The sequence below is a fragment of the Hemiscyllium ocellatum genome, chromosome 24 (genome assembly GCF_020745735.1).
Source record: "Hemiscyllium ocellatum isolate sHemOce1 chromosome 24, sHemOce1.pat.X.cur, whole genome shotgun sequence".
Classification (NCBI taxonomy): Eukaryota; Metazoa; Chordata; class Chondrichthyes; order Orectolobiformes; family Hemiscylliidae; genus Hemiscyllium; species Hemiscyllium ocellatum.
Window position 1 is genome coordinate 57,543,854 of NC_083424.1, and position 24,225 is coordinate 57,568,078.

Here is a 24,225-nt window from a genome sequence, read left to right on the forward strand (position 1 = left end):
ATTATAGGTCATCAAGGGTATAAAACAAAAGGAGCTGTAAGAGAGCAAACTGCCATCTGCCCAAATTAACAACTATCAGCTCGAAAGAATTATTAGCTCTCACAGAATGTCATAAGCCTCAGAGTAAGCATTATTTAAATAAGAGTACCAAACACTCTGAGCTAATATTCCTGACAAAAGAATTTGAGGGAGAGGGTGTCCCTAACCGAAGAAGTTGTTCCTGATTGAAGATTAACAGGGAAGACACAGAACATTCCGGAAGATGTAATCTAGCTCTAAGCTGTAACTTAGAGGGACTCAATTTTGATCTTTACTTTGGTTCATATAAGGGGGACTTGTATTTATTAGAACAGCATACCATTAGAATCTTGTTTTCTTTGGGAATAGTTAGTGGTAGGAAGGGATTTATTCAGTTTCTTAATAGTTCAGTTAACTTGTGCACTAGAAGAGTTAGATAAATAAATTCTTACTTGTTGATTATAGAGTGAATGTCAGGGGTTTATTTCATTTAACCATTCCTTTATAACAGACTGGGAATGAGAAGCAAGTTATACCACTTTTCACACTTCTTATAAAGCAAGACAGGCCTCCCTGCGTGTTGCAGTTTTAATTATCAGAGGGTCATCACACTCCATTCTATAACAGACTGGGGGCTCCTCCAGGATCTGGCAAGCTCACATCTGGGATTTGGAAACATTTGGACAGCTTGAGTCCGGGATTCAGACTAGTTGGGACATATTGGGTCAGGGATTTTGAAGAATCTGAACAGATCTAGAGGGATGCTGAAAGATTTGAATAGATTTAAGGTACATATCTCGTAGAAATAGAAGGAGTAGGCTATTTGGCTAGTCAAGCCTGCTCTACCATTCATTAAAATCATGGCTGATCTATCCATCATCTCAACTCCTCCTACCTGCATTATCCCCATAACCCTTAATTCCCACCCCCATGCAAAAACCCATCCAACTGTGTCTTGAATATATTTAATGAAGCTGCCTCTACTGCTTCCTTGGGCAGATTCACTACTCTCTGGGAAAAGCAGTTCCTTTTCACTTCTGTCTAAATCTACTCCCATAATCTTGAGTCCACTTCTCCTATACTTAGTCTTACCCACCAGCGGAAACAATTTGCATGTTTTTATCTCATGTAAAATTATGAAAGGGATACATGTTTCTAAAAGATCCCCTCTCATTTTTCTAAATTCTAGCTAGTTCAGTCCCAGGCAGCTCAACCTCTCCTCATAGGGTAACCCTCTCATTCCAGAATCAACATGGTGAACCTCCTCTGCGCTGTCTCCAAAGCCAGTATATCCTTCCTCAAGAATGGAGACCAGAGCTGCGCACCATACTCCAGGTGCAGCCTCACCAATACCCTTTGTACAACTATAGCAGATCCTCCGTGCTCTTAAATTTAACCCCTTTAGCAATGAAAGCCAATATTCCATTTGCCTTCCTGATTACTTGTTGCACCTACACATCAACTTTCAGCAATTTATGTATGAGCACTCCTAAGTCACTCTGCATAACAGCATTCTGAAATCTTTCACAATTTAAATGATACTCTATTTATAGAAGCAAATACCTCATATTTACCAACATTATACTCCATCTGCCAGATGCTTACCCACTCACGTAATCTATCTAACTTTCTCTGCAGTTTGCCATTCCACTCAATTTAGTGTCATCAGCAAACATTGGATACATTACTCATGATCTCCTCTTCAAATCATTTATGTGCATCATGTACAGTCGCAGGCCCAACATCAACCCCGCAGCACCCTGCTCACCACTGACCTCCAAGCAGAGAAACACCCATTTATACCAATTCTCTGGAGTATTATTTTTCCAAGATTTAATTGAGAATTAATTAAGCTTGATGTGTAGCTGTAAGTAGCAGATTGGAGGCTTTCTCACTAGAACATTGATATCCAATCTTGCAGCCTGGGCAGGCACATTCGATTCATTTTCCAGCCAGCCTGCTCCCCAAAGAGAATCAGAAGCCTTATGTTAGGCAACGCTCCCTATCCCTGGTATGGATATGTTTGCTGTTATTGTGTGTATTCTTTTTGTGGAAGGAGGGAAGCATTAAAAGACATTAACAGGGGCACATGAGCATTTGCCTGCATTCAAACCGCCAGGTTGAGGTGTCAATTGCCAGAGCTGTATGACTGTTCATTCCATGACAAGCAAGCAGAATATGAGATTAGGGAGTTCGGTAGTAAAGGCTTCTGAATTAAAAGTGGTTCAGTGTTGAGGAACAATAAGGCATTAGATGACATGTGAGGGAGGTGTAAATCCCAAAGTCATCTTTTGTTGCTATGTCCCTGTCCCATATAAGCTTTGGGTAAAAGCTATCAGATGTATACATTCTCCTAGCTGTGAAGAAAGATCTATGCACTGATACAAGTGCAGAATATCTTGTCTACCTGCTCATAAGTTGTGGCTTTTTATCCATGTACAGGCAATGCACTGTGAAGAATGCTTTTGACAATACAAACTGCAACCTGCTCCAGCCCCCATCTAAAATACCACCTGCTTTTGGATGTGCCTCTATACAGTCTCAAGGAAAGCACAATTCTACCCCACAAAACCATGGTTCTTGGCTTAGGAAGTTTGTATTCAAGTAAATGCATTCACAAGTAAAAGACTGGCTTCCATTCTGTCCTTCACCACCCATCCTTTTCGAAAATAAGAAAATCTTTAAACTTAGCTAATAACCCAACAAGCAAATGAACTTAAAGGCTACCTGCAGGATGATACTGTGACATAATAACATATGACCATAAGATACAGCAGCACAATTAAGCCAATTGGCTACTCAATCACAGTTGATAGGTTTCTCAACTCCATTCTCTTGCCTTTTCCATGTAACCATTGATCCCCATAGCAATCAATACATTGAATGACTTGGTCTCCACAGCCTTTTGTAGCAATGAGTTCCACAGATTAAACACCATCTGGCTGAAGAAAATCCTCCTTATCTCAGTTCTAAAGAGTCATCCCTTCATTCTGAGGCTGTGCCCTCTGGTCCTAGTTGCTCCTCCTGGTGGAAACATCTTCTCTAATCCATGCTATCCAGGCTCCTCAGTATTCTGTTAAGTTTCAATGAGATCCCTCCTCAACCTTCGAAATTTTATTAAGTACAAACCCAGAGTCCTTCACCACTCTTCGTATGACAAGCTCTTTATCCTTGGAATTATTTTTGTAAAACTTCTCTGGACACCTCCAATGCCAGCACATCCTTATTTAGGTATGGAGCCCAAAACTGCACATAATATTCCAAATACAGTCTGACCAGATGCTTATACAGCTTCAGCAATACATCTCTGTTCTTGTGTTCTAGCCCTCTTGAAATGAATGCTAACATTGCACTTGCCTTCCTAACTGCCAAATGAAACTGAACATGTTAACCATAACAGAATCCCAAACTTGAACTTCCAAGTCCCTCTCTGTGCTTCAGATTTCCGAAGCTTTCCCAGTTTAGAAAACAGACTATACCTCTATTCTTTTCCACATTGCATTCCATCTACCATTTCTTTGCCTACTCTCCTAGCCAGCCCAAGTCCTTCTGCAATCCCCAATTCCTCAACACTACCTAACCCTCCATTTATCTTCATGTCATCTGCAAACGCAGCACAACAACCTCAATTCCGATATCCAGATCATTAATGTATCACGTGAACAGTATGGTCCTAACACTCACTCATGCAGAACTCCACTGGTCACTGGCTGCCATCCTGAAAAATACCTCTTTATCCTCATTTTCTGGCTTCTGCCAGTCAGCTAACTCTCTATCCATGTAAGCACCTTGCCCTTAATACTATTCTGATAACCATATACTCTGGCTTAATTCTAAAATAAAAGAGTTTTGCTTTATTTATCTACAAAGGATAAAATAATAATTCAATTTGATTCATATTAAAAAGCAAGACTTTCATTTTCGTGATAAAGTTCTCTATCCAGTCACTTTCATTTTTAGTGCTTTTCTTCTTTTCTTTCCCTCAACTTTTGTATTTCTGATTTTGTTGCTGTCATCCTTTGATAGGCCCAGGCTCTAGCATCTTAAGACATATTTTGGGGTAGTTTAGTCTCACTAAATTCACTCCAATTCATCCAAAAGTGAGCAATATTGGGTTATTGAAATCTAAAGCAAGTATGGAAGTGCCTATATGCACAATAAAAATAGAAGTTTGAAATTCAGGAAATCAAATACAGCTGCAGCTTTAAGCTAGAAATGTACTTTTACTATCTAGCTCAGTTGTTATATTCTAACATAAATTAAATTAAATAAAAATGGCACAATTGAAGCTCTGGAAGCATATTTTCCTGGAACAAAGGACAAATAATTGCTTACAGCTATGAGAATATGGTACTGATTTTCCTACTTTTTAACTTGCCTGCATCGTAATCAACACCCCTAAACAGGCTGACTAAACACCAGCTACAATAGAACTCTTTTCTTTTACATATAAAGATGGTTTTATATGTAGACGTGCATGATTGAAATAATGTGACAATTAAACATTCCTAGTCTCACTGATGTCAATTCAGCTGAGTCTTAAGATTAAATAAGTAAAATGGTGTCTGACTTCAAAAGAGTGCAAATCTTGAAAAATTTCAGATTTACTGGCAATAGCACTAAGTGCAATCTTAGCATAGCATCTGGGAGTTAAAATTAAGAGAGAGAGCCTCTAGCAAATTACTCAACAACAAAAGCAACATCTCCAAAATGGCTACTTTAATTTCTCAATCAGGGCAGGAACTGATTGAGTAGCTGCCAAGTATGGACTTCAGGGGAGGCATAGTAGTCACTGGATTAACAATCCAGAGATCCAGATAACATCCTGAGATCCTGAGTTCAAATCTGATCAGATGGAAAAATTTGAATTCACTGAGAAATGTAGAAGTAATGCAATGATGATCATGAAACCATGGGTGACTGCCAAAACAGCAAAGAGCAAACATAATATTTCCAATTTTGCTGATGACACAAAATTGGGTAGGACTGAAAGTTGCAAGGAGAATGCAAGGAGGCTTCAAGATGATTTAGACAAGTTGAGAAAGTGGGCAAACATATGGCAGATGAAGTATAACATGGCTAAATATGAAGTTATAAACTTTAGTGTGAAAAACATAAAGGAAAAGTATTTAGATTAGATTAGATTCCCTGCAGTGTGGAACAGAATAACCCACTCAGACCCATTTCCCTCTGACTAATGCACCTAACACTATGGGCAATTTAACATGGTCAATTCACCTGACCTGTAGACCTTTGGACTGTGGGAGGAAACCGGAAAACCCGGAGGAAACCCATGCAGTCACAGGGAGAATGTGCAAACTACACACAGTCACCCAAGGCTGCAATCGAACTCAGGTCTGTGGCACTGAGAGGCAGCTGTGCTAACCATTGAGCCACCGTGCTTATTTAAATGATGATATATTGGGAAATGTGAACGTACAAAGGGACCTGAGTGTCCTTCTACATTAATCAATGAAAGTAGACAGACAGATGCAGCAAGCAACTAGGAAGGAAAATGGTATTACAGCCTTCATTGCAAGAGGAGTTGAATTCAAAAGTAGGCACTTCTTATTGCAGTTGCACAGTGCTTGAGGAGACCACACCTGGAGTATTATTTGCAGTTTTGGTCTTACTACCTAAAAAAGGATATACTTGCCATAGAGTGAGTGTGGTGGAGGTTCACTAATTTCATACTGGGAATGGCAGGATTGTCTTATGAGGCAAGATTGGTTCACCTGAGCCTGTACTCTTTACAGTTAGAGTTTGATTAAGTTAGTCAATTGTTGGGATATATAACCTAATATACCTGATATCACGCCAGCGTGAAAGTCATGCACTACTCACTTGTCCAAAAGACAAAAAGTATGTTTGGCTTAACAATAGTACTCTGTTAATGGAGAATATCAGTTGTGTGTTTACTGCAAAAAAGCAGTGAGAAATAGATAGCTTCACCTGTTGCCCAAAATTCTGAGTCAACTTTTTCCAGAACAATCTGAAGGAGGCTGGGCACCTATCCGGACCGAAAACATTGGTCTTATGCATGAACTTGTGCAATATACTGCAAGTGGTGATTTGATCAGGTTAACGATTATTACACAGGATGGTTTTGATATCCATCAAGTTTTCACATGATTATGATTTGGCTGAACTTACAGCAGAGGGAATGGTAGGAACCCCAAAGTATGTTCTGACCACAAGCCTGCACCAGATAACAGTACAAGACCCACTGGCCAACTTCTCAGCCACCACAAAAAGGAAGCTGGCTCATGTGTTTCATTACAAAGATGAGTTTGAGTACAGGATGGAATCTATTAAGATGTGTAAGAAAATATAACTGTGAATTGCAAACATGCCATATACATATCAGAGGTATCATTACTGAAATTAGTTCTCAGTTCCAGATTTATTGATTGAATTCAAGTTCCACTACCTGATGTGGTACAATTCAAATCCATGCTCCCAGTGCATTAGCCTAGGGCTCTAGATCACTTGTCAAGTGACTTTATGAGTACATCACCATCTTTGCCAAAAATTGTGTTTCAGCCCGAATGAGGGCAAGACCACAAGGTTTGATTAAATGTCTCTTCAACAGGGTCAGTAGTCATGACATTAATCACCACGTAACAAACACAAGAGGTTTACAAGAGAATTTCAGCTCCAACATTAAAAGCATTAAACTAACAATGCATTGACCTGTTCCTGTCATGTGACCCACCGTAATAATCTCTGCAATTTTGATGCAGAGACTTCAATATCCAGTGTGTTTTTTGTGTTCAAGTTTTCGGTGCTGAAATTCCCAGAACCTTTGACTGTGAGAATTACAGATAGCCAAACTGTTTCCTCTTAGACAGTCTATATAATCTGCTCATCGTTTCCTTAACTTGTGTCATTATCAAAAATCCAACACACTTGCGTACTAGTTAGCTGCGAAAATGTAGTTTGATATAATTTTTAAAAGTTCATTCACAGGGTGCGGGTGTCATTGCTAGGCTAGCATTTCTTGCCCATATCAGAGGATAGTAAAGCGTCAACACATTGCTGTGGGTCTACAGTCACATGTAGGCCAAACCAGGTAAAGATTGCAATTTCCTTCTCCAAAGGGTCAGGATGGGATGCTCTTTAGAGGGTCGGTGTGGACTTGATGGGCTGAATGGCCTGCTTCCACAATGTAGGGAGTCTGTTATCCTAAAGGACACTTGTGAATCAAATAGGCTTTTCCCAACAATGAACGATGGATTGATGGTCATCATTAGCTCTTAATTTCAGAGTTTTACTGAATTCATAGAGGCAGGATTTGAACACAGGTTCCCGGAACACTATCTTGGTCTCAGAATTAACAGGATAATACCACTAGGCCATTCCCACCATTACCTTCTCTCACCCCTCTCCCCCACCCATCTCCCCTCCCCCCCCCCCCCCTCCCCCACCACTACCACCCCACCCCCACTCCCACCCCCACCCCCACCCCACCCCTCCATCTCCCGCAACTTTTAATTCACTCATGGGATATCAGCAATGCTGCCCAGAATTTGTTACCTATTTCTAGTTGATATCAAGAAGGTGATGTCAAAACAGGTGGTATTGGAAAAGCACAGCAGGTCAGGCAGCATCCGAGGAGCAGAGAGTCAATGTTTTGGGCGTAAGCCCTTCATCAGGAATGTGAAGGTCGTGTGGCGTTGTCTTCTTCAACCACTGCAGTCCATGTGCTGTAGGTAGACTCACAATGCCATTATGGAGGGAGTTCCAGGATTGTTATGTGATTGTAATGCTTGAAAGAAAAATGGTTTGGAGTGGGCAAGGGCAGAATCCATTTGATTAGAGTTAAGAGGCAAGGTATGTTCACACTATTGGGAGCACTCTGTCAGCCTACAAAAAAAGTAAGAAGGAGCAAGAAAAGCAAATCTGCAAGGAAATCACAGAGTGTGCAAGAACTGTATTGTGATAATACTAAGGGATTTTAATTATGCAAATACTGACAGTGTTAGGGTGCTGAGAGGGAGGAATTTCTGAATTATGTCCAACTTGTTCATGGTTCAACTTAGAAAGATGAATTACTGGAGCTGCTTTTACGAAAGAGGTGGGCTAAATGGATCAAGCGTCTGTGGGAGATGCACTTGGTCAAGAGTGTTCATATCATAAGGTTTAAGATGAATAATGGAGAAGAGCAAGGAACAATCTAATGTAGATCATTTACATTTGAACACAGCCAACATCAGTAAGAGAAACAGAGATCCACTCCAGATTAAAAGGAACCAAAGGCGGAATGGAAAACTGTAAGGAAACAACTGATGATCTTTAAGCAGCAGATGCTTCAAGTAATGGGTAGGTGAATTCCAACAAAATTGAAAGTTAGGTGAGGCAAGAAACGCAGGATGAATTGAATGAAAAGGTGAATAGATAATAAAATGGAACAGAAAACAAGAGTGTGTGTATGACACACAGCAGATGAATGCTTCACATAAAAACTAAGTCAAAGTAAGGTGTGAGGGAAAGTAAACAAAAACTAACACAAGCCTTATAAAGTATCTTTGGGTCACAAAAGTTTTCAAAACATCAAATGATTGTTGATATACTGCTAGATGCAGCAGCCAATTTGTGTTTAGCAGAATCTAAAAATTCCAAGTAAAGAAGGGATTTACACTTACAACTCTTTTGTCACATCCTCGTAGCAGCACAATGCACTTTGCAACTGATCTTTGAAACATGAACACTTATTATATAGGATGACTGTGAATGACAATATAAAGTTTATTGCGGTGTTGGTTGAAGGAAAATGCTGGCTGGACATCAGCAGAACTTTATCAGACCAAACTGAACTGAGTAACTGATCTGAAAAGTGACACCTCTATGAGTCCTGCACCAAATACAGAAGGCCTTGACTAGCTCCTCAATCTACAATCTTCTGATTCTGAAGTAAAATTGCTACCATCAGATAATTAAACTGCCACAGCCACTACAGAACACATGTTTCATCATATTCTTTAATCAGACAGAAATTTGGCATTTTGTTACCATGTTACTCTGGTCCAGGATTGTGGAACAATTAAATGCTGGTGTAACCAAATTTTTAAGACCTTTAACTCTCACTTTTCTCACACTAGTGCGTGCAGATGTTGCAAGAATCAAAAGAATTAATATTTCTGCTCTCTACACAACTCCATCAACTCACTATTCATGAGCGTGACCAGAACTGAAAAGAATCAATCACTTCAAAAGGAAATTGCATGGGAACTTGATAGAAATAAAATTTTAAAAATGCAAGGAAATAAGTGAGTGACTGATTTTGCCTGCATTGTTCTGTGAAGTGCCAACATGGACTTAATGGGCCAAATGGCCTCTGCCAGTGCAGCAAATTACTCTGTGACAACATCAGTCTATGAGAAGTGATTTGCTTATTATGATGTTTGTGTCAAATATTCAGAGACACTGGTGAATCATTTCTGAAACTAAATTGAAAGGAAAGATAGAAAACAGAAATTAAAATACATTAGTCTAATTGTGTTTGGATGCTTGCTTAGACCTTTGCAGTCTCAAAAAAAGTTTATACATCTGAAGCATTACCTGATCTCATTCCAGATGTCAATAAAGTTGTAGTGTAACCTTAGCACTTGTTTTTTCATTAGATTTCCATTATTAACTGAAAATACATAAACTATTTCCTGCCTGGTCCAGATAAGAGGTTTAATGTCTCTTAGATTGGCTCTTCCTCATTATTAAAGTTCAGAAAATGTTAATTTCTTTCATGTATTAAAACATGACATGCAGAACTCTTGCTCTTATGAACCTTTTGGTTCCCAAGTTCAGCTTCCTGTTCTACCCAAAGTTTTGTTCATGCTTTGCCTCTCTGCCTGTTTTCTGTTCAGTAAAAGTGACCTTTCAGTGTGGAAGTGAAGCTGAAGTAGCAATGTTTTAAAGTTGGATCAGTGTCAAGTGGTTCCACCCTTCCTCAAACTTTTACTTTCCAGCTGATTTACCTACTCTTTTAACAGTGACAGTATTTACTGGAATTTAATTACATGTCAGAAGCAAATAATTACAGATATAGAAACAGAAAACCAGTAAACAAGAAAATTCCAGTCTGGGTGTGGTAATATGAACAAGTCAAGTTTAAAAAAAAGGGACTTCTTATGATCCATACACACAATAGAAAGGAAGCAAGAAAGCAAACAGTAAGTTTTGCATTTATAGAGTAACTTTTACAATCACAGAACTGTCCCAAATAACCTTACAGACCAAGAAACACTTATGTAGTATTGATGCAATGTCAAGTATTCAACAGCCGTTGTACATACAAACAGGAATGAAATAATGTCTATTGTGACAAAGTGCAATGTTAAAATCAGCCTTTAATAAGAAAGCAGAAAAAAAGGCGAGTATCATACGAAGATCTGTTTTAAGAGATTAGGTGCCAAGCTTTTGAATTTAGAAATTCTGATAAAATTACTTCAAATTAAAATAAACATGTAGGATAATGAAACACAGGTTCCATATAATAAAAAGTAACAACCAACCAATACATGGAATGGACAGAGTACTGCTTCAGTTCATTTTGAAGTCAGTGGGGGAGTCAGAAATCACTCACCGTTATTTTATTTAATTCTAGATTTATTTACAGATTTCAAAATTACAAATGTCTGCCTCCCTTAACCAAGAACAGTGAGCAAGAAGAACTGTCAAGTAATGTAAAAATAGTCAGTAAGAGTGTTTTTAAATATAAAAGAGAGGCCAAATTAAACACAGGCCACTTAGAAAAAGAGATTGGGGAAATAATAATGGGGAACCAAAAAAGGGAAGGAGAGGTGAATAAATATTTTGTGCCAGTCTTTATCATAATGGGGAAGGGAAGAAGAGGAGATAACTCATTAACTACCATATGAGAAAAAGTACAAGGGAAACTTATGAGGTTAAGGGCTGATCAGTCCCCTGGACTTGATAGGTTGCATTACAGGATTTTCAAGAAAGAGCTGCAGAGATAGTGGATGCACTGATATTAATCTTGCAAGAATCCTGAGATTCAGGAAAAGTCCCGGAGAACTGGCTTCCTTATTCCAAAAATGAAGGAGGCCAGAAACATGCAACCACAAAGACAGCGCAGCAACTGAAATGGACCTGGGAGTAAATGTCAGCAGTAGAACACCTTGACAAAACCTGCTGTCATTTGATTGGTGACAGCAGAGCTCCCATAAGAACATAAGGTCTAGATTACTTAACCCTAGAGCCTGCACTACCATCAACATGATGATGGCTGATCTGAAATTCCTCATATCCACATTCCTGTGTGTTCCCCATAACTCTTGATTCAGTTGTTGTTTTACACTCAGAAATATCACGTGCTTCAGGCTTATCAATTTTTGGATCTCCTGATCATTTTCATCAAACCAGTTTTGATGTCCTGGTTGAGTGGCCGACTGAGATTTTGCAGGCATTGATGATACTGGTCTTGAGGGAAGACCAGAGACTGTTGGGATCCTGCAACTCGATGTCGCCAAGAATCACTAGGTTTGTCGAGAGGAGTTGGTCATATGAGATTATTTTTCCGGGTTTGAGAGTGCTTCAATGTTCAATGTCTTGCCACTCGACTTCTGCCGTCTTAGCTGTGGCTTGGCTCTAGTTAACTTGAACCTGGCTCAGGCCAGGTGATGCCCATCCAGTAGTCATCAGCTCTTGTGTCTTTAATGTCTTCCCAATCCCTCGCTGTAGCAAGGGCATAGTCAAGGAGGTGCCCGTGTTTGGAGCATGGGTATGATCACATCCTCTTATATTTGTCCCTTTGACAAGGAGGTTGTGTTTGCAGCATTTCATCAGAAAAGGGTGCCATTGGAGTTTTGCTTCCCTACTCCTGCCTTCCTGTTTACATCGCTCCAAAGATTTGCACTTTTGCCAACGCTGGCATTGAAGTTGCCAAGAATGACTAGTTTGTTGGCTGTAGGGACCCATGAGAGAGATTGGTCAAGGAGTAGAATTCTTCTTTGTACTCAACTGCTGCATCATGTGTTGGTGAATATGCATTGAATACTTTGACATACTGGCTCCAACAAGGGTGAGTCAGTGTGTCACGTATTCCGCAGGGGAAGTCTCTGAATTGGTCCACCAGTTCGTTTTTGATGACGAAGCTGACTCCATGGATGTGGCACTCTTCATTGGCCTTGCCATTCCATAGAAAGATGAAGCTACCAGTTTTCTCTCTGAGCTGTCCTTCCCCTGCCACCTGAGTTTCATTCAAGGTTGCCAAGTCAATAAGGTGTGCAACGATTTCCTCACATTAAAAGAACCCATGCACATGCATCTTCCACATCCTTCAGATGAGGTTTGGGACTTTGAATGTCAGGACTCTTATGGACAGATTGCAACACTACACTGCCACCAATACCCAGGAACTCGCACTATGATACTGACATCACAGCTCTGAGCATCGCTGTGTGACATCGAGCAGATTATGAGAAGGTAAGTTGAGGGAGAGTAGGTAAGGAAGGGAGGACAGGCAGGCCGTCAGCTTTGCATTCAGGCAGTTTTGGGCCAGGTTACCACTACCATCTTGAAACTACCTATCACGGTCTTTAATACAGAAGGTCTCTGTGCCCACAGCTCCCTGTGGCAAGGAGTGCACAACTCTCAACTGTCAGAGAAGAAATCCCTCTCTCAACATGCCTGTCCACCTACTTTTGTTCTCATTTACAACTTGGCTACAGTAAATTCACTTCTATCCTCTGAGTCATTCATAGATCTCTGTGGAATCCCACTGGGTACAAATCACCATTCTGGGAAATAATTCCTTATCCTCACTGGCTGCTTCCGGCCCATTAGTCAACTTTTTATTCGTGTAAATACACCAGCTTCAACACCACAGGCTATTATCTTATGACGTAATCTTTCATGAGGCACTTTGTCAAATGCCTTCTAGAAGTCCAAATACAACACTGGCTACTGGTTCCTCTCTAGTCATTCTGGTTGAAACTTCCTCAAAAAACCTGAATAAATTAGTAAGACGCAACTTTCCTTTCATGAAGCCATGCTGACTCTGGTTGACGAGATTATAATTTTCCAAATGTGCTATTGCTTCTTTAATAATTGCTTTCAATATTTTTCTCCCTTCTTGAATAGTCATATCATATTGACAGTTTTCCAATGACCAAGGACTTTTGGAAAATAATAAGCAATGCATCCACTATATCTACTGCAACTACTTTTAGGATCCTGGAATGCAAGTCACCAGGGTCAGGGGACGTACCTGCCTTCAGCTCATTATTTTGTCTAAACCTATTTTTCTAGTGATGGTGACTGCACTTAATTCCTCCCTCTATATTCTTTAGGATTAATGGGACGTTTGTGTACCTTACACCATAAAGACTGATGCAAAATATCTATTTAACTCCTCTGCCATTTCTTTGTTCCCCATAACAAATGGGCCTAGGTTCACTTTGACCTCACTTTTTTTTATATATTTAAAGAAGCTTATTGTCAATTTTTCTATTCTTGTGGTTTATTTTCTCTCTGCTCGGAATAAAAGCCTGAGGGGCAGGCAAGACCTAGATCACGCATAGTGGAAGAAGCAGTAGGAGCAAAGAGGGGTGGAGTAAACCATAACTGAATCCAAAAGCAGAGTCCTAAGGTGAAATCAGGATTCAAAATGTGACACAGGACAAGAGGAAGCAGCTGACTGAATAAGTAAGATCAGGTGAGTACACTATTTTTATTGATTATAATTTGTAAGTTCTTTATTTGGCTTAATAATTTGTAAGGGAAATACTACGTAGATCGAGAGAAGAAGGGCCCTGGCGTAGTTAATATTATTTGATTTTAAGGGCAATCTCAGGTCTAATTTAAAGGGGATAAGTCAGTAAAGGAGAGCTCAAGGTCTTGGCATGCTCCTTCTGCTCTATAGTTCCAGTGCGTAGCACCACATGTGCAGGAAGTGTCTCCAGTTGCAGCTCTACAAAGTCCAGATTTTGGAGCTGGAGAGGCAGCTGGGAACACTGTGCAGCATCCATGAGACTGAGAGCATTATGGATAGCACATACAGAGAAATGGCCACTTTGTAGGCTAAGACTCCATAGGCAGGGAGGGAATGGATGAGCACAGGAAGATTAAGAGAACTAGGAAGGTAGCATAGGAGTACCTTATGGTCATCCAGTGCAAAATACAGATACTGCTTTGGGTACTATTGGAGAGGGGGGGGGGGGAATGGCCTCTTAGAAGAAAGAAGTAACAGCCAAATCCATTGCGCCTTGGTTGGTTTTACTGAACAAGGAGAGAAGAAATAATTGTAGGAATGCTAGAATAATAGAGGGTTCAACAGATAAGTGGAACAGATAGATGTTTCTGTGGTCACAAACGAAACTCCAAGATGACACAGAGTCACAGAGATGTATAGTACAGAAACAAACCATTCGGTGCAACTCGTCCATCCTGACCAGATATCATAACCTAATTTAGTCCTATTTGTCAGTACTTGGCCCTAAACCTTCTTATTCATATACTCATCCAGATACCTTTTAAATGTACGAGGAGAAAGTGAGGTCTGCAGATGCTGGAGATCAGAGCTGAAAATGTGTTGCTGGAAAAGCGCAGCAGATCAGACAGCATCCAAGGAACAGGAGATTCGATGTTTCGGGCCGAAATGTCGAATCTCCTGTTCCTTGGATGCTGCCTGACCTGCTGCACTTTTCCAGCAACACATTTTCACCTTTTAAATGTAATAATACCAGCCTCCACCACTTCCTCTAGTAGCTCATTCCACACATGCACCACCCGCTGTATGAAAAAGTTGCCCCTTTGGTCTCTCTTATGCCATTCTCTGCTCACCCTAAACCTATGCACTCTAGCACTGGACTCCCCCACCCCAAGGGAAAAAAACCTTGTCTATTTACTCGCCCCCCACCCCACCCTCAGATCCTCCAGAGAAAACAGTCCCAGCCTATTCAGCGTCTCCCTATAGCTCAGGTCCTCCAGCCCTGGCAATATCCTTGTAAATCTTTTCTGAACCCTTTCAAGTTTCACAGCATGCTTCCAAAAGGAAGGAGACCAGAATTGCACGCAATATTCCAAAAGTGGCCTAACCACTGTCCTGTATAGCTGCAAGCTGACCTCCCAACTCCTATACTCAATGCACTGACCAATAAAGGAAAGCATACCAAACGCCTTCTTCACTATCCTATCTACCTGCAACTCCACTTTCAAGGAAGTGTGAACCTACATTCCAAGGTCTCTTTGTTCAGCAACAGTCTCCAGGACCTTGCCATTAAGTGTATAAATCCTGTTCTGATTTGCTTTTCCAAAATGAGCACCTCACATTTATCTAAATTAAACTCTGCCACTTCTCAGCCTACTGGCCCATCGCCTCCCAGGTGCCAGGTCAAGTATGTTTCGGAGGGGCTAAAAAACATTCTTTAGCGTGATGGCATATAGCCAGTTATCGTGGTACACACTGGTACCAAATAGATGGTTGGAAAAATGGAATGATTTCCTAAAATCAGAACACAGGGAGTTAAGAAGCAAATTAAAAAGTTGGACCTCAAAGGTAGCAATGTCAGCCTTGTTATCAATGCCACACACTAGTCAGTGTGTTAGGATATGAGAGATTAATATGTGACTGGAGAAATGGTGCCGGGGAGGGGTTTCAAATTCCTAGGGCATTGAGACAAGTTCTGGCAAAGTTGCACACAGGCAGGACTGAATGGATATCTTAAGGGAAGTATTTGCTAGTGTGGGCTGGAAAGGGTTTAAATTAAACTGGCAGGGGATAGGAACCTACATTGAAAGATAAAAGAGAGGAAATCATGGACAAAACAAAAGCCAGAATGGGAAGAAAGAAAAAAATTCAATGATAGAATAAACAGAGCCATATGCGAATAATGTGAACAAAGAATGCTAAAAAGTCTAATCTTAAGATCTTGTGTCTTAATGTGCAGAGCTTTTGCAAATAGACATAATCAGGTGTGAAAAGGATGAGATTATGGATACTTGGCTACAGGATGACCAGGGAAAGGAAGCGAATATGCAGAGGTATTCAGTTTTAAAGAAAGATGGAAGATGGGGCAGCATTGCTGGTTTAAGAGGAAATTAACACAATACTGTAGTGAGAACGGATAGTAAGTTCAGTAAAGTCAAATCTGTCTAGGTAGATCTTAGAAACGCCAAAGGGTAAATTACATTGATTGGCATTATAAATAGACCCGCAAAATGCTATGGTAATATTGGGAAAGACATTAACAGGAAATTAAAGACAAATGCAATGAAAGTACAGCTGTAAATGATGGGTGACTTTAGTGTGGATATAGATTGAGGGAATCAAATTATTAACAATACCATTGAGCTGGAATTCCTGAAAGTGTATTTGGGGCGGTTTTCTGGATCACAATAGAATGGGCCACTGAATAACAGAAAGGAAAAAGTGGCAGGCTAAGTGCACATAAGATGATAGAACTCTTTATTAAGAATGATATAGATGATTGAGACTAGGGAATCTAGTCTCAAATAGACTAGATTTTATCTAGTTTTTCTTATCTTTCTTTTATCTTTCTCTGTAGGTTTCCATCCCCTGCCAGTTTAGTTTAAACCCTTCCTAGCCGCACAAGCAAATAATTCCATTAAGACCCTAGCATCTAAATAAGGGAAACTACAATGGTATAATGTGCAAACTGGCTTTGATAGATTGGAGAATGTTACTTAAAGAGATGATGATTGCAAACAGTTAGGGGGCGGCACAGTGGTTAGCACTGCTGCCTCTCAGCACCAGGGTCCCAGGTTCAATTTCAGCCTTGGGCAACTGTTTGTGTGGAGTTTGCACATTCTCCCCGTGTCTGTGTGGGTTTCCTCCGGGTGCTCTGGTTTCCTCCCACAATCCAAAGATGTGCAGGTCAGGTGAATTAGCCATGCTAAATTGCCCATAGTGTTATGTGCATTAGTCAGAGGGAAAATAGGTCTGGCTGGGTTTCTCTTCGGATGGTCGGTGTGGACTGGTTGGGCCAAAGGGTCTGTTTCCACGCTGTAGGGAATCTAATCTAATCTGAAGAGCGCATGGAGGAACTGGATAGCCAAAAAAATTTAGGATAGTATTAATTCAGGGAAGGGGCAGTAAAATAGACCAGAAAGAAGCAACAGACTTCATGATTGGGAGCAGTTTAAATTTCAGTAAAAGAGGAAAAAGGGATAGATTAAGAGGGAGGAAACAGAGTATGAGAGTAAACTTGTGGGAACATACCTATAGAAGCTTTTGCTATCAGTTTGTATGTGGAGAGAAAAGGATTAGTGAAAACGCATGTCCGTTATAGTCAGAAACAGGGCAAGTTATAACGGTGATCAAAGAGATGGCAGACAAATTAAAAATATGCTTTGGTCCTGTCTTCACAAAGGAAGACACAAATAATATTCCAAAAATGTTGGGTAATATATGGTCTAGTGAGAGGGAGAACCTGAAGGAAATCAATATTAATAGGGAAATAGTGTTGGGAAAATTTAGGAGATTAAAGGCTAACAAAACCCCAGGGTACAACTCAAGAGTACTTAACGAAATGACCCTGGTAATAATGGATGCATTGGTGGTCATCTTTCAAGATAAACTAGGGAACATTCCCATGGACTGAATGATAGCTAATGTAAGAAAGGAGACAGAGAGAAAACAGAAAACTGGACCAGTTAGCCAGACATTGCTAGTGGGAAAAATGCAAAAATCCATTATAAAAGATCTAACAGCATAATGTTCGCAGAGCTGTCACAGAACTGGACAAAATCAACATGGATTTGTGAAAGGGAAATCATGCTGGACAGATCTACCAGGAATTTTAGAGGATGTAACTCATACAGGTGATATGGGGTGCCAACCAATTTGGTTTAATTACACTTTCAGAAGGCTTTCAATAATATCCGACTTATGAGATTACCGTGTAAAATTAAAGTGCACAGGATTGCAGGTTGGCAGAGAGGAAACAGAATCGAAATAAATGGGTCTTATGCAAGTGGCAGCCAGTGTTTAGTGGGGTATTTCAGGGATCAGCTATTCCTCTATATATTAATGATTTAGAGAAGGAAACTAAATTTAATATCTCCAAATTTGCAGACAACACAAAGCTGGGTGGAAGGGTGAGCTGTTAACACGATGCAAAGATGCTTCAGTATGATTTGGACAAGTTGAGTGAGAGGGAAAATAAAATTTAAAAAAAAGCTATTCTAGGAGATACTAATTTAAGATTTTGTACGAAATATACCATTGGATACACTGAAGGACTTTTTTTGAATGCAGTGCATGGTGATGACCTGGAGCTTGCTGCCTATAAGAGTACTGGAAATTGAGATGAAAAATGAATTCAAAAAGGTAACTGGGTGATCACTTGAAGGGAAAACTTGCAAGCCAACAAACAGAAGAATGGTATTCATTGGCTTGCTCTATAGGGACACTGGAGCCAATAGACCACCTTAACCACCTCAAATGTTACTCCACTCCTGATACCTTACGTTGATTTCAAGACAATAAAAAATCAAATTCACAGATAATGTGAATTAATTGGCTTAATTTTGCATACATTGCTGCACAAATCGGCACATCCCATCCAGTCCCTGAAGATTTGAGTTGGAAAACTATCAAATACGGCTGTGACATAATTTTTACAAGATAATAAACGAGAAAACACCCACATTTGAGAGAAATTATTGCTAGTAATTAAACAAAATCTATAAATGAACAGCAAATGCATTCATGCTTTTGACAAAGAAACTCACCTCGCCTTTCTTCACAGTCATAGACTGTCTCCTGGGAGTGATCTCCTCATTAATGCTTGACAAAAAGTTCTGTGAAATACGGAGGGCATCTTGTAGCAAAGGATGATCTGGGTGACTGACTGGTGTGTGTTTTAATAAATCCTACAGAAATATGAGATAGTTACTTAGATTGTAGCTCAGAACAGAACCAAAAAGACAACATAACTGTATCCCAATCTTGAGTCAGACTGCTTCTACTTCCAAAGTATGAATTTATAAAATGTTATATGGATTGACTGCCTGCAGATTGTGTGGAAGTTGACATTTTATAAATTCATACTTTGGAAATAGAACCAGGCTGATGCAAGATTGGGATAGAGACAGATTAACTTCACACCTTTAATGCATTGTCTGAACTGAGATGTCACCTCTTTTTATAATACCTTTAGTTATCTTGAGAATATGACTTAAAATTAGTTCTGGAATTTACATATTAATTAACCAAAACCTACAACTCTTTCTAAAAGATGAAAACCTTAACAGCAATCTAAGCTTGTTCAACGTATCTTTTTAATTGCATAACACTGTGATCTTCTGCTATAAATTCTGTGTCTTATGATTCTGTCCTCCTAGTTAGTTGATGAAGGAGCAGCGCTCTGAAAGCTAGTACCTTCCAAATAAATCTGTTAGACTATAACCTGGCGTTAAGTGATTTTTAACTTTGTCCACCCCAGTCCAACACCGGCACTTTCACATCATTAACAGAACATAACAGCACTGTTGCCTACTTAAAAAATTAACACTATCAGCCCTTGCATAATTCTGGTGAATCCATAAAGCTTTGAGTCCCTGAAACATGACTTCAAGCCTCTTATACTTTCATTAGAGTCACAGAGATTTTCTGCATGGAAACAGACCATTCAGTCCAACTTGTCCATACTGACTAGATATCCCAACCCAATCTAGCCACACCAGCCAGCACCCGTCCCATAACTGTCCAAACCCTTCTCATTCATACACCCATCCAGATGCCTTTTAAATGTTGCAATTGTACCTGCCTCTACCACTTCCTCTGGCAGCTCATTCCATACACGTACCACCCTCTGCATGAAAAAGTTGCCCCTCAGGTCTCATTTATATCTTTCCCCTCTAACCCTAAACCAATGCCTTCTAGTTCTGGACTCATCCACCCAAAGGGAAAAGATTTTGACTATTTATCCTATCCATGCCCCACATGATTTTATAAACCTCTCTGAGGTGACCCCTCAGCCTCCAACGCTCCAGAGAAAACAGCCCCAGCTATTCAACCTCTCCCCTATAGCTCATATCCTCCAACCTTGGCAAACATCCTTATAAATCTTTTCTGAACCCTTTCAAATTTCACAACATCTTTCCAATAGGAAGGAGACCAGAATTGCAAATAATTTTCCAAAAGAGGCCAAAACAATGTCCTGTACAGCCTCAACATGACCTCCCAACTCCTGTACTCAATACTCTGACCAATAAAGGAAAGCATACCAAACACCTTCTTCACTATCCTATCTAACTGCAACTCCACTTTCAAGGAGCTATGAACCTGCACTCCAAGGTCTCTTTCTTCAGCAACACTCCCTAGGACCTTACCATTAAGTGTATAAGTCCTGCTAAGATTTGCTTTCCAAAAATGCAGCACCTTGCAATTATCTAAATTAAACTCCATCTACCATTTCTCAGCCTATTGGCCCATCTGATCAAGATCCCATTGTAACCTGAGGTAACCTTCTTAGCTGTCCACTACACCTCCAATTTTGGTGTCATCTGCAAACTTACTAACTATACCTCTTATGTTCACAGCAAAATCATTTATATAAATGATGAAAAGTAGTGGACCCAGCACCTATCCTTGTGGCACTCCACTGGTCACAGGCCTCCAGACTGAAAAACAACCCTCCACCATCACCCTCTGCCTTCTACCTTTGAGCGACTTCTGCAGCCAAATGGTTAGTTCTCCTTGTGTTCCATGAGATTTAACCTTGCCCACCAGTCTCCCATGGACAACCTTGTCGAACACCTTACTGAAGTCCATATAGATGACGAGCACTCTTCCCTCATCAATCCTCTTTGTTACTTCTTCAAAATAAAACTCAATTATGATTTCCCATGCACAAAGCCATGTTGACATCCCTAATCAGTCCTTGCCTTTCCAAATATGTGGACATCCTGTCCCTCAGGATTCCCTCCAACATGCCCATCACTGACGTCAGGCTCACTGGTCTATAGTTCCCTGACTTGTTCTTACCACCCTTTTTAAACAGTGGCACCACGTTAGCTAACATCCAGTCTTACGACATCTCTCCTGTGACTGTGTGCTGTGATACATTGATACATATCAATGATACAAATATCTCACCTAGGGGCCCAGCAATCACTTCCCTAGCTTCCCACAGAGTTCTCGGGTACACCTGATCAGGTCCTGGGAATTGAACCACTTAATTGCGTTTCAAGATATTCAGCACTTCCTCCGCTGTAATATGGACATTTTTCAAAGTATCACCATCCATGTCCCTGTATTCTATATCTTCCATGTCCTTTTCCACAGTAAATACTGATGCAAAATACTTGTTTAGTATCTCCCCCATCTCCTACAGTTCCACACAAAGGCCACCTTGCTGATCTTTGAGAGGCAATATTCTTTCTCTAGTTACCCTTTTGTCCTTCATGTATTTGTAAAAACCCTTTGGATTCTCTTTAACTCTATTTGTCAAAGCTATCTCATGTCCCTTTTTTACCCTCCTGATTTCCATCTTAAATATAATCTGCCTTTATACTCCTCTAAGGATCCACTCAAACTATCCTGTCTGTATCTGGCATATGCTTCCTTCCTTTTCTTAATCAAACCCTCAATTTCTTTAGTCATCTGGCATTCCCTATAGCTATCAACATTTCCTTTCACCCTAACAGGAATATACTATCTCAGGACTCGTTATCTCATTTCTGAAGGCTTCCATTTCCAGCCATCCTGTTTCCTGCCGATTTTGAAGAATGGGCAGGAAAATGGAAATGAGGCAGAAGATTAGCCAGGATTGAGTGATGGAGTGGTCTTTTCCAAGCCAATATCATTCTTCAAGCAGTATAGTGCCCAAATTTAAACACAATATGTGAGGCACTCCATAATTGGAACTTCAACTGGCCATTGTATTTAGTAGCTGCTTAAATTATGGAAATGAAAGCCACATATAGCAAGGCCTTTTGACAAGGTAGGTTGATGAGTCAGGATAAATCTCATGAGATCCAAGGAGAGCTAGCCAATTGGATGCAAAATTGGCTTGACGATAGAAGACACAGGGTGGTGGTAGAGGGTTGTTTCTCAGACAAGAGGCCTGTGACCTGCCATGTTCCACAGGGATTGGTGCTGGTCCACTGTTATTCATCACCTGTAGAAAATGATTTGGATGAGAATTTAGGATGTTTGGTTCCTAAGTTTGCAAATGACAAGATTGGTTGTATAGTGGACAGTGAAGGAGGTTATCTGAGAATGCAGGGAGATCTTAAGCAACTGGACCAGTTGGCTGAAGAATGGCAGATGAGGTTTAGTTTAGTGGGTGGCACAGTGGTTAGCACTGCTGCCTCACAGTGCCAGAGTCCTGAGTTCAATTCCCGCCTCAGGCAACTGTTTGTGTGGAGTTTGCACATTCTTCCCATGTCTGCGTAGGTTTCCTCCAGGTGCTCCGGTTTCCTCCCACAGTCCGAAAATGTGCAGGTCAGGTGAATTGGCCATGCTAAATTGCCCGTAATGTTAAGTGAAGGGGTAAATGTAAAGGAATGGGTATGGGTGTGTTGCTCTTCGGAGGGTCAGTGTGGACTTGTTGGGCCGAAGGGCCTGTTTCCATGCTGTAAGTAATCTAATCTAGATAATGCAAGGTGGGTCAGACCAGGCAGGACCTACACAGTCAACAGTAGCAACCTGGGGAGTGTTACAGAACAAACAGATCTAGGAATACAGGTGCATAGCTCCTTGAAAGCAGAGTCACAGGTAGAAAGGTTGGTGAAGACGACTTTTGGCACGCTTGCTTTCATTGGTCAGATCACCGAGTGTAGGGAAGTCTTGATGCAGCAGTACAGGATATTGGTGAGGATACATTTGAAGTTCTGCTGAGCTTTTTCCAGCAATTTCTGTTTTTGATACATCTGTATCAAAATATTTTGGTTCATAGTATTCCCTCGCTTTAACGGTTATCAATGACTGGAAACAAAGGACAAAGAAATAATGCGAAGTCATGACAAATTATCAATTTATTGTAAACCAATGCTGCACTTACATGGAGAACAAGTGTGCTTCGGGTGACACGGTCAACAGGTTTATACAGAAGAGCTGGAGAAAGAGACAACAGTAAAGTAAGCAAGACTTTCAAAACAGTCAACACTTAAGAAAAATAAATCCTCAAAATGCAATTTCTTGTCTTTTTACTTAACAATTCAATTTTTCTTCAACATTTCATTTTCCAATATTTATCCCCCTTGTAACTGAAGCACCACTTCAGAGGCATTGCAACCTCTGCAATCTTGACAACGAGGCCATCATTCACGCATGCATCAAAACAATAAATATTGGCAAGTTATGTGACAAATTCATTTCTGCCCATCAGCCAGGAGCTACACATGCACACTATGCAGCACTCCACAGGAAGCAGAAATACTGACAAAGTGCAGTACAATCAGAAGGAAGCAAAAATTTAGAGTAAATCATAGAATCACGCAGTACAGAACAGGTCCTTCAGCCCACTGAGTCAGTATCATTAAAGATATAATACCCACAGTAGGACCACTTTCCCACACTAAGCCATTGAATGTTACAACACTTCAATGCTCACCCAAGTACTTTTTAAAGATTGTGAGCATTTCTGCCTCAACTGCCATCCCAGGCTGTGCATTCCAGGTCCCAATCACACTCTGGGCGAAAAAGCATTTCCTCAAATTCCCTCTAAACCTCCCACCTTCCACTTTAAAATTACGCCCCCTTATTACTGACTAAAGGGAACAGTTGCTTTCTGTTCACAATGTCCATGTCCTCATAATTCAACCTATCTCTACATGGACCCTTTCAACTTCTCTGCTCCAAAGAAAACAATTCAAACTTATCCAGCTTCTCTTCACGCTGAAATGGGCCACCGTAGGCAATATCCTGGTGAATCTGCTTCGCACCCCCTACAGTGCAATCACATCCTTCCTATCGTCAATGACCAGAACTACATAACCAAAGTTCTGTACAGCTCCAACATGACCTCCCTGCTCTTATAATTTATGCCTTGACTGATGTGCCTTTTTAACTGCTATACAAACCTATCCTGCAACCTTCAGGGATCTGTGGACAAGCACCTCAACATCCTTCTGTTCCTCTGAGTTCCCTAGTATCTTGCCATTCATTAAGTACTTCCTCATTTTGTTCCTCCTTCCAAAGTGCATCACCTCATACATTTTCTTTTCATTTCTATCCTCCTGTAGCCTAACACCTTCCTCCATACTATCATTCACCCA

General features: G+C 40.5%; 1 protein-coding gene across 3 annotated transcripts in view; it reads right to left on the bottom strand.

Moving 5' to 3' along the window:
* LOC132827226 (breakpoint cluster region protein-like) overlaps positions 1–24,225 on the bottom strand; it is a 462,558-nt gene that overhangs the window by 219,209 nt on the left and 219,124 nt on the right. For all 3 annotated transcript variants that reach the window (XM_060843849.1, XM_060843847.1, XM_060843850.1), the window contains exons 7-8: positions 23,010–23,062; positions 18,733–18,873 (exon numbers count right to left, since the gene is read on the bottom strand). In XM_060843849.1, the coding sequence (XP_060699832.1) occupies positions 18,733–18,873; positions 23,010–23,062 (194 nt within the window). The remainder of the gene's footprint in view (positions 1–18,732; positions 18,874–23,009; positions 23,063–24,225) is intronic.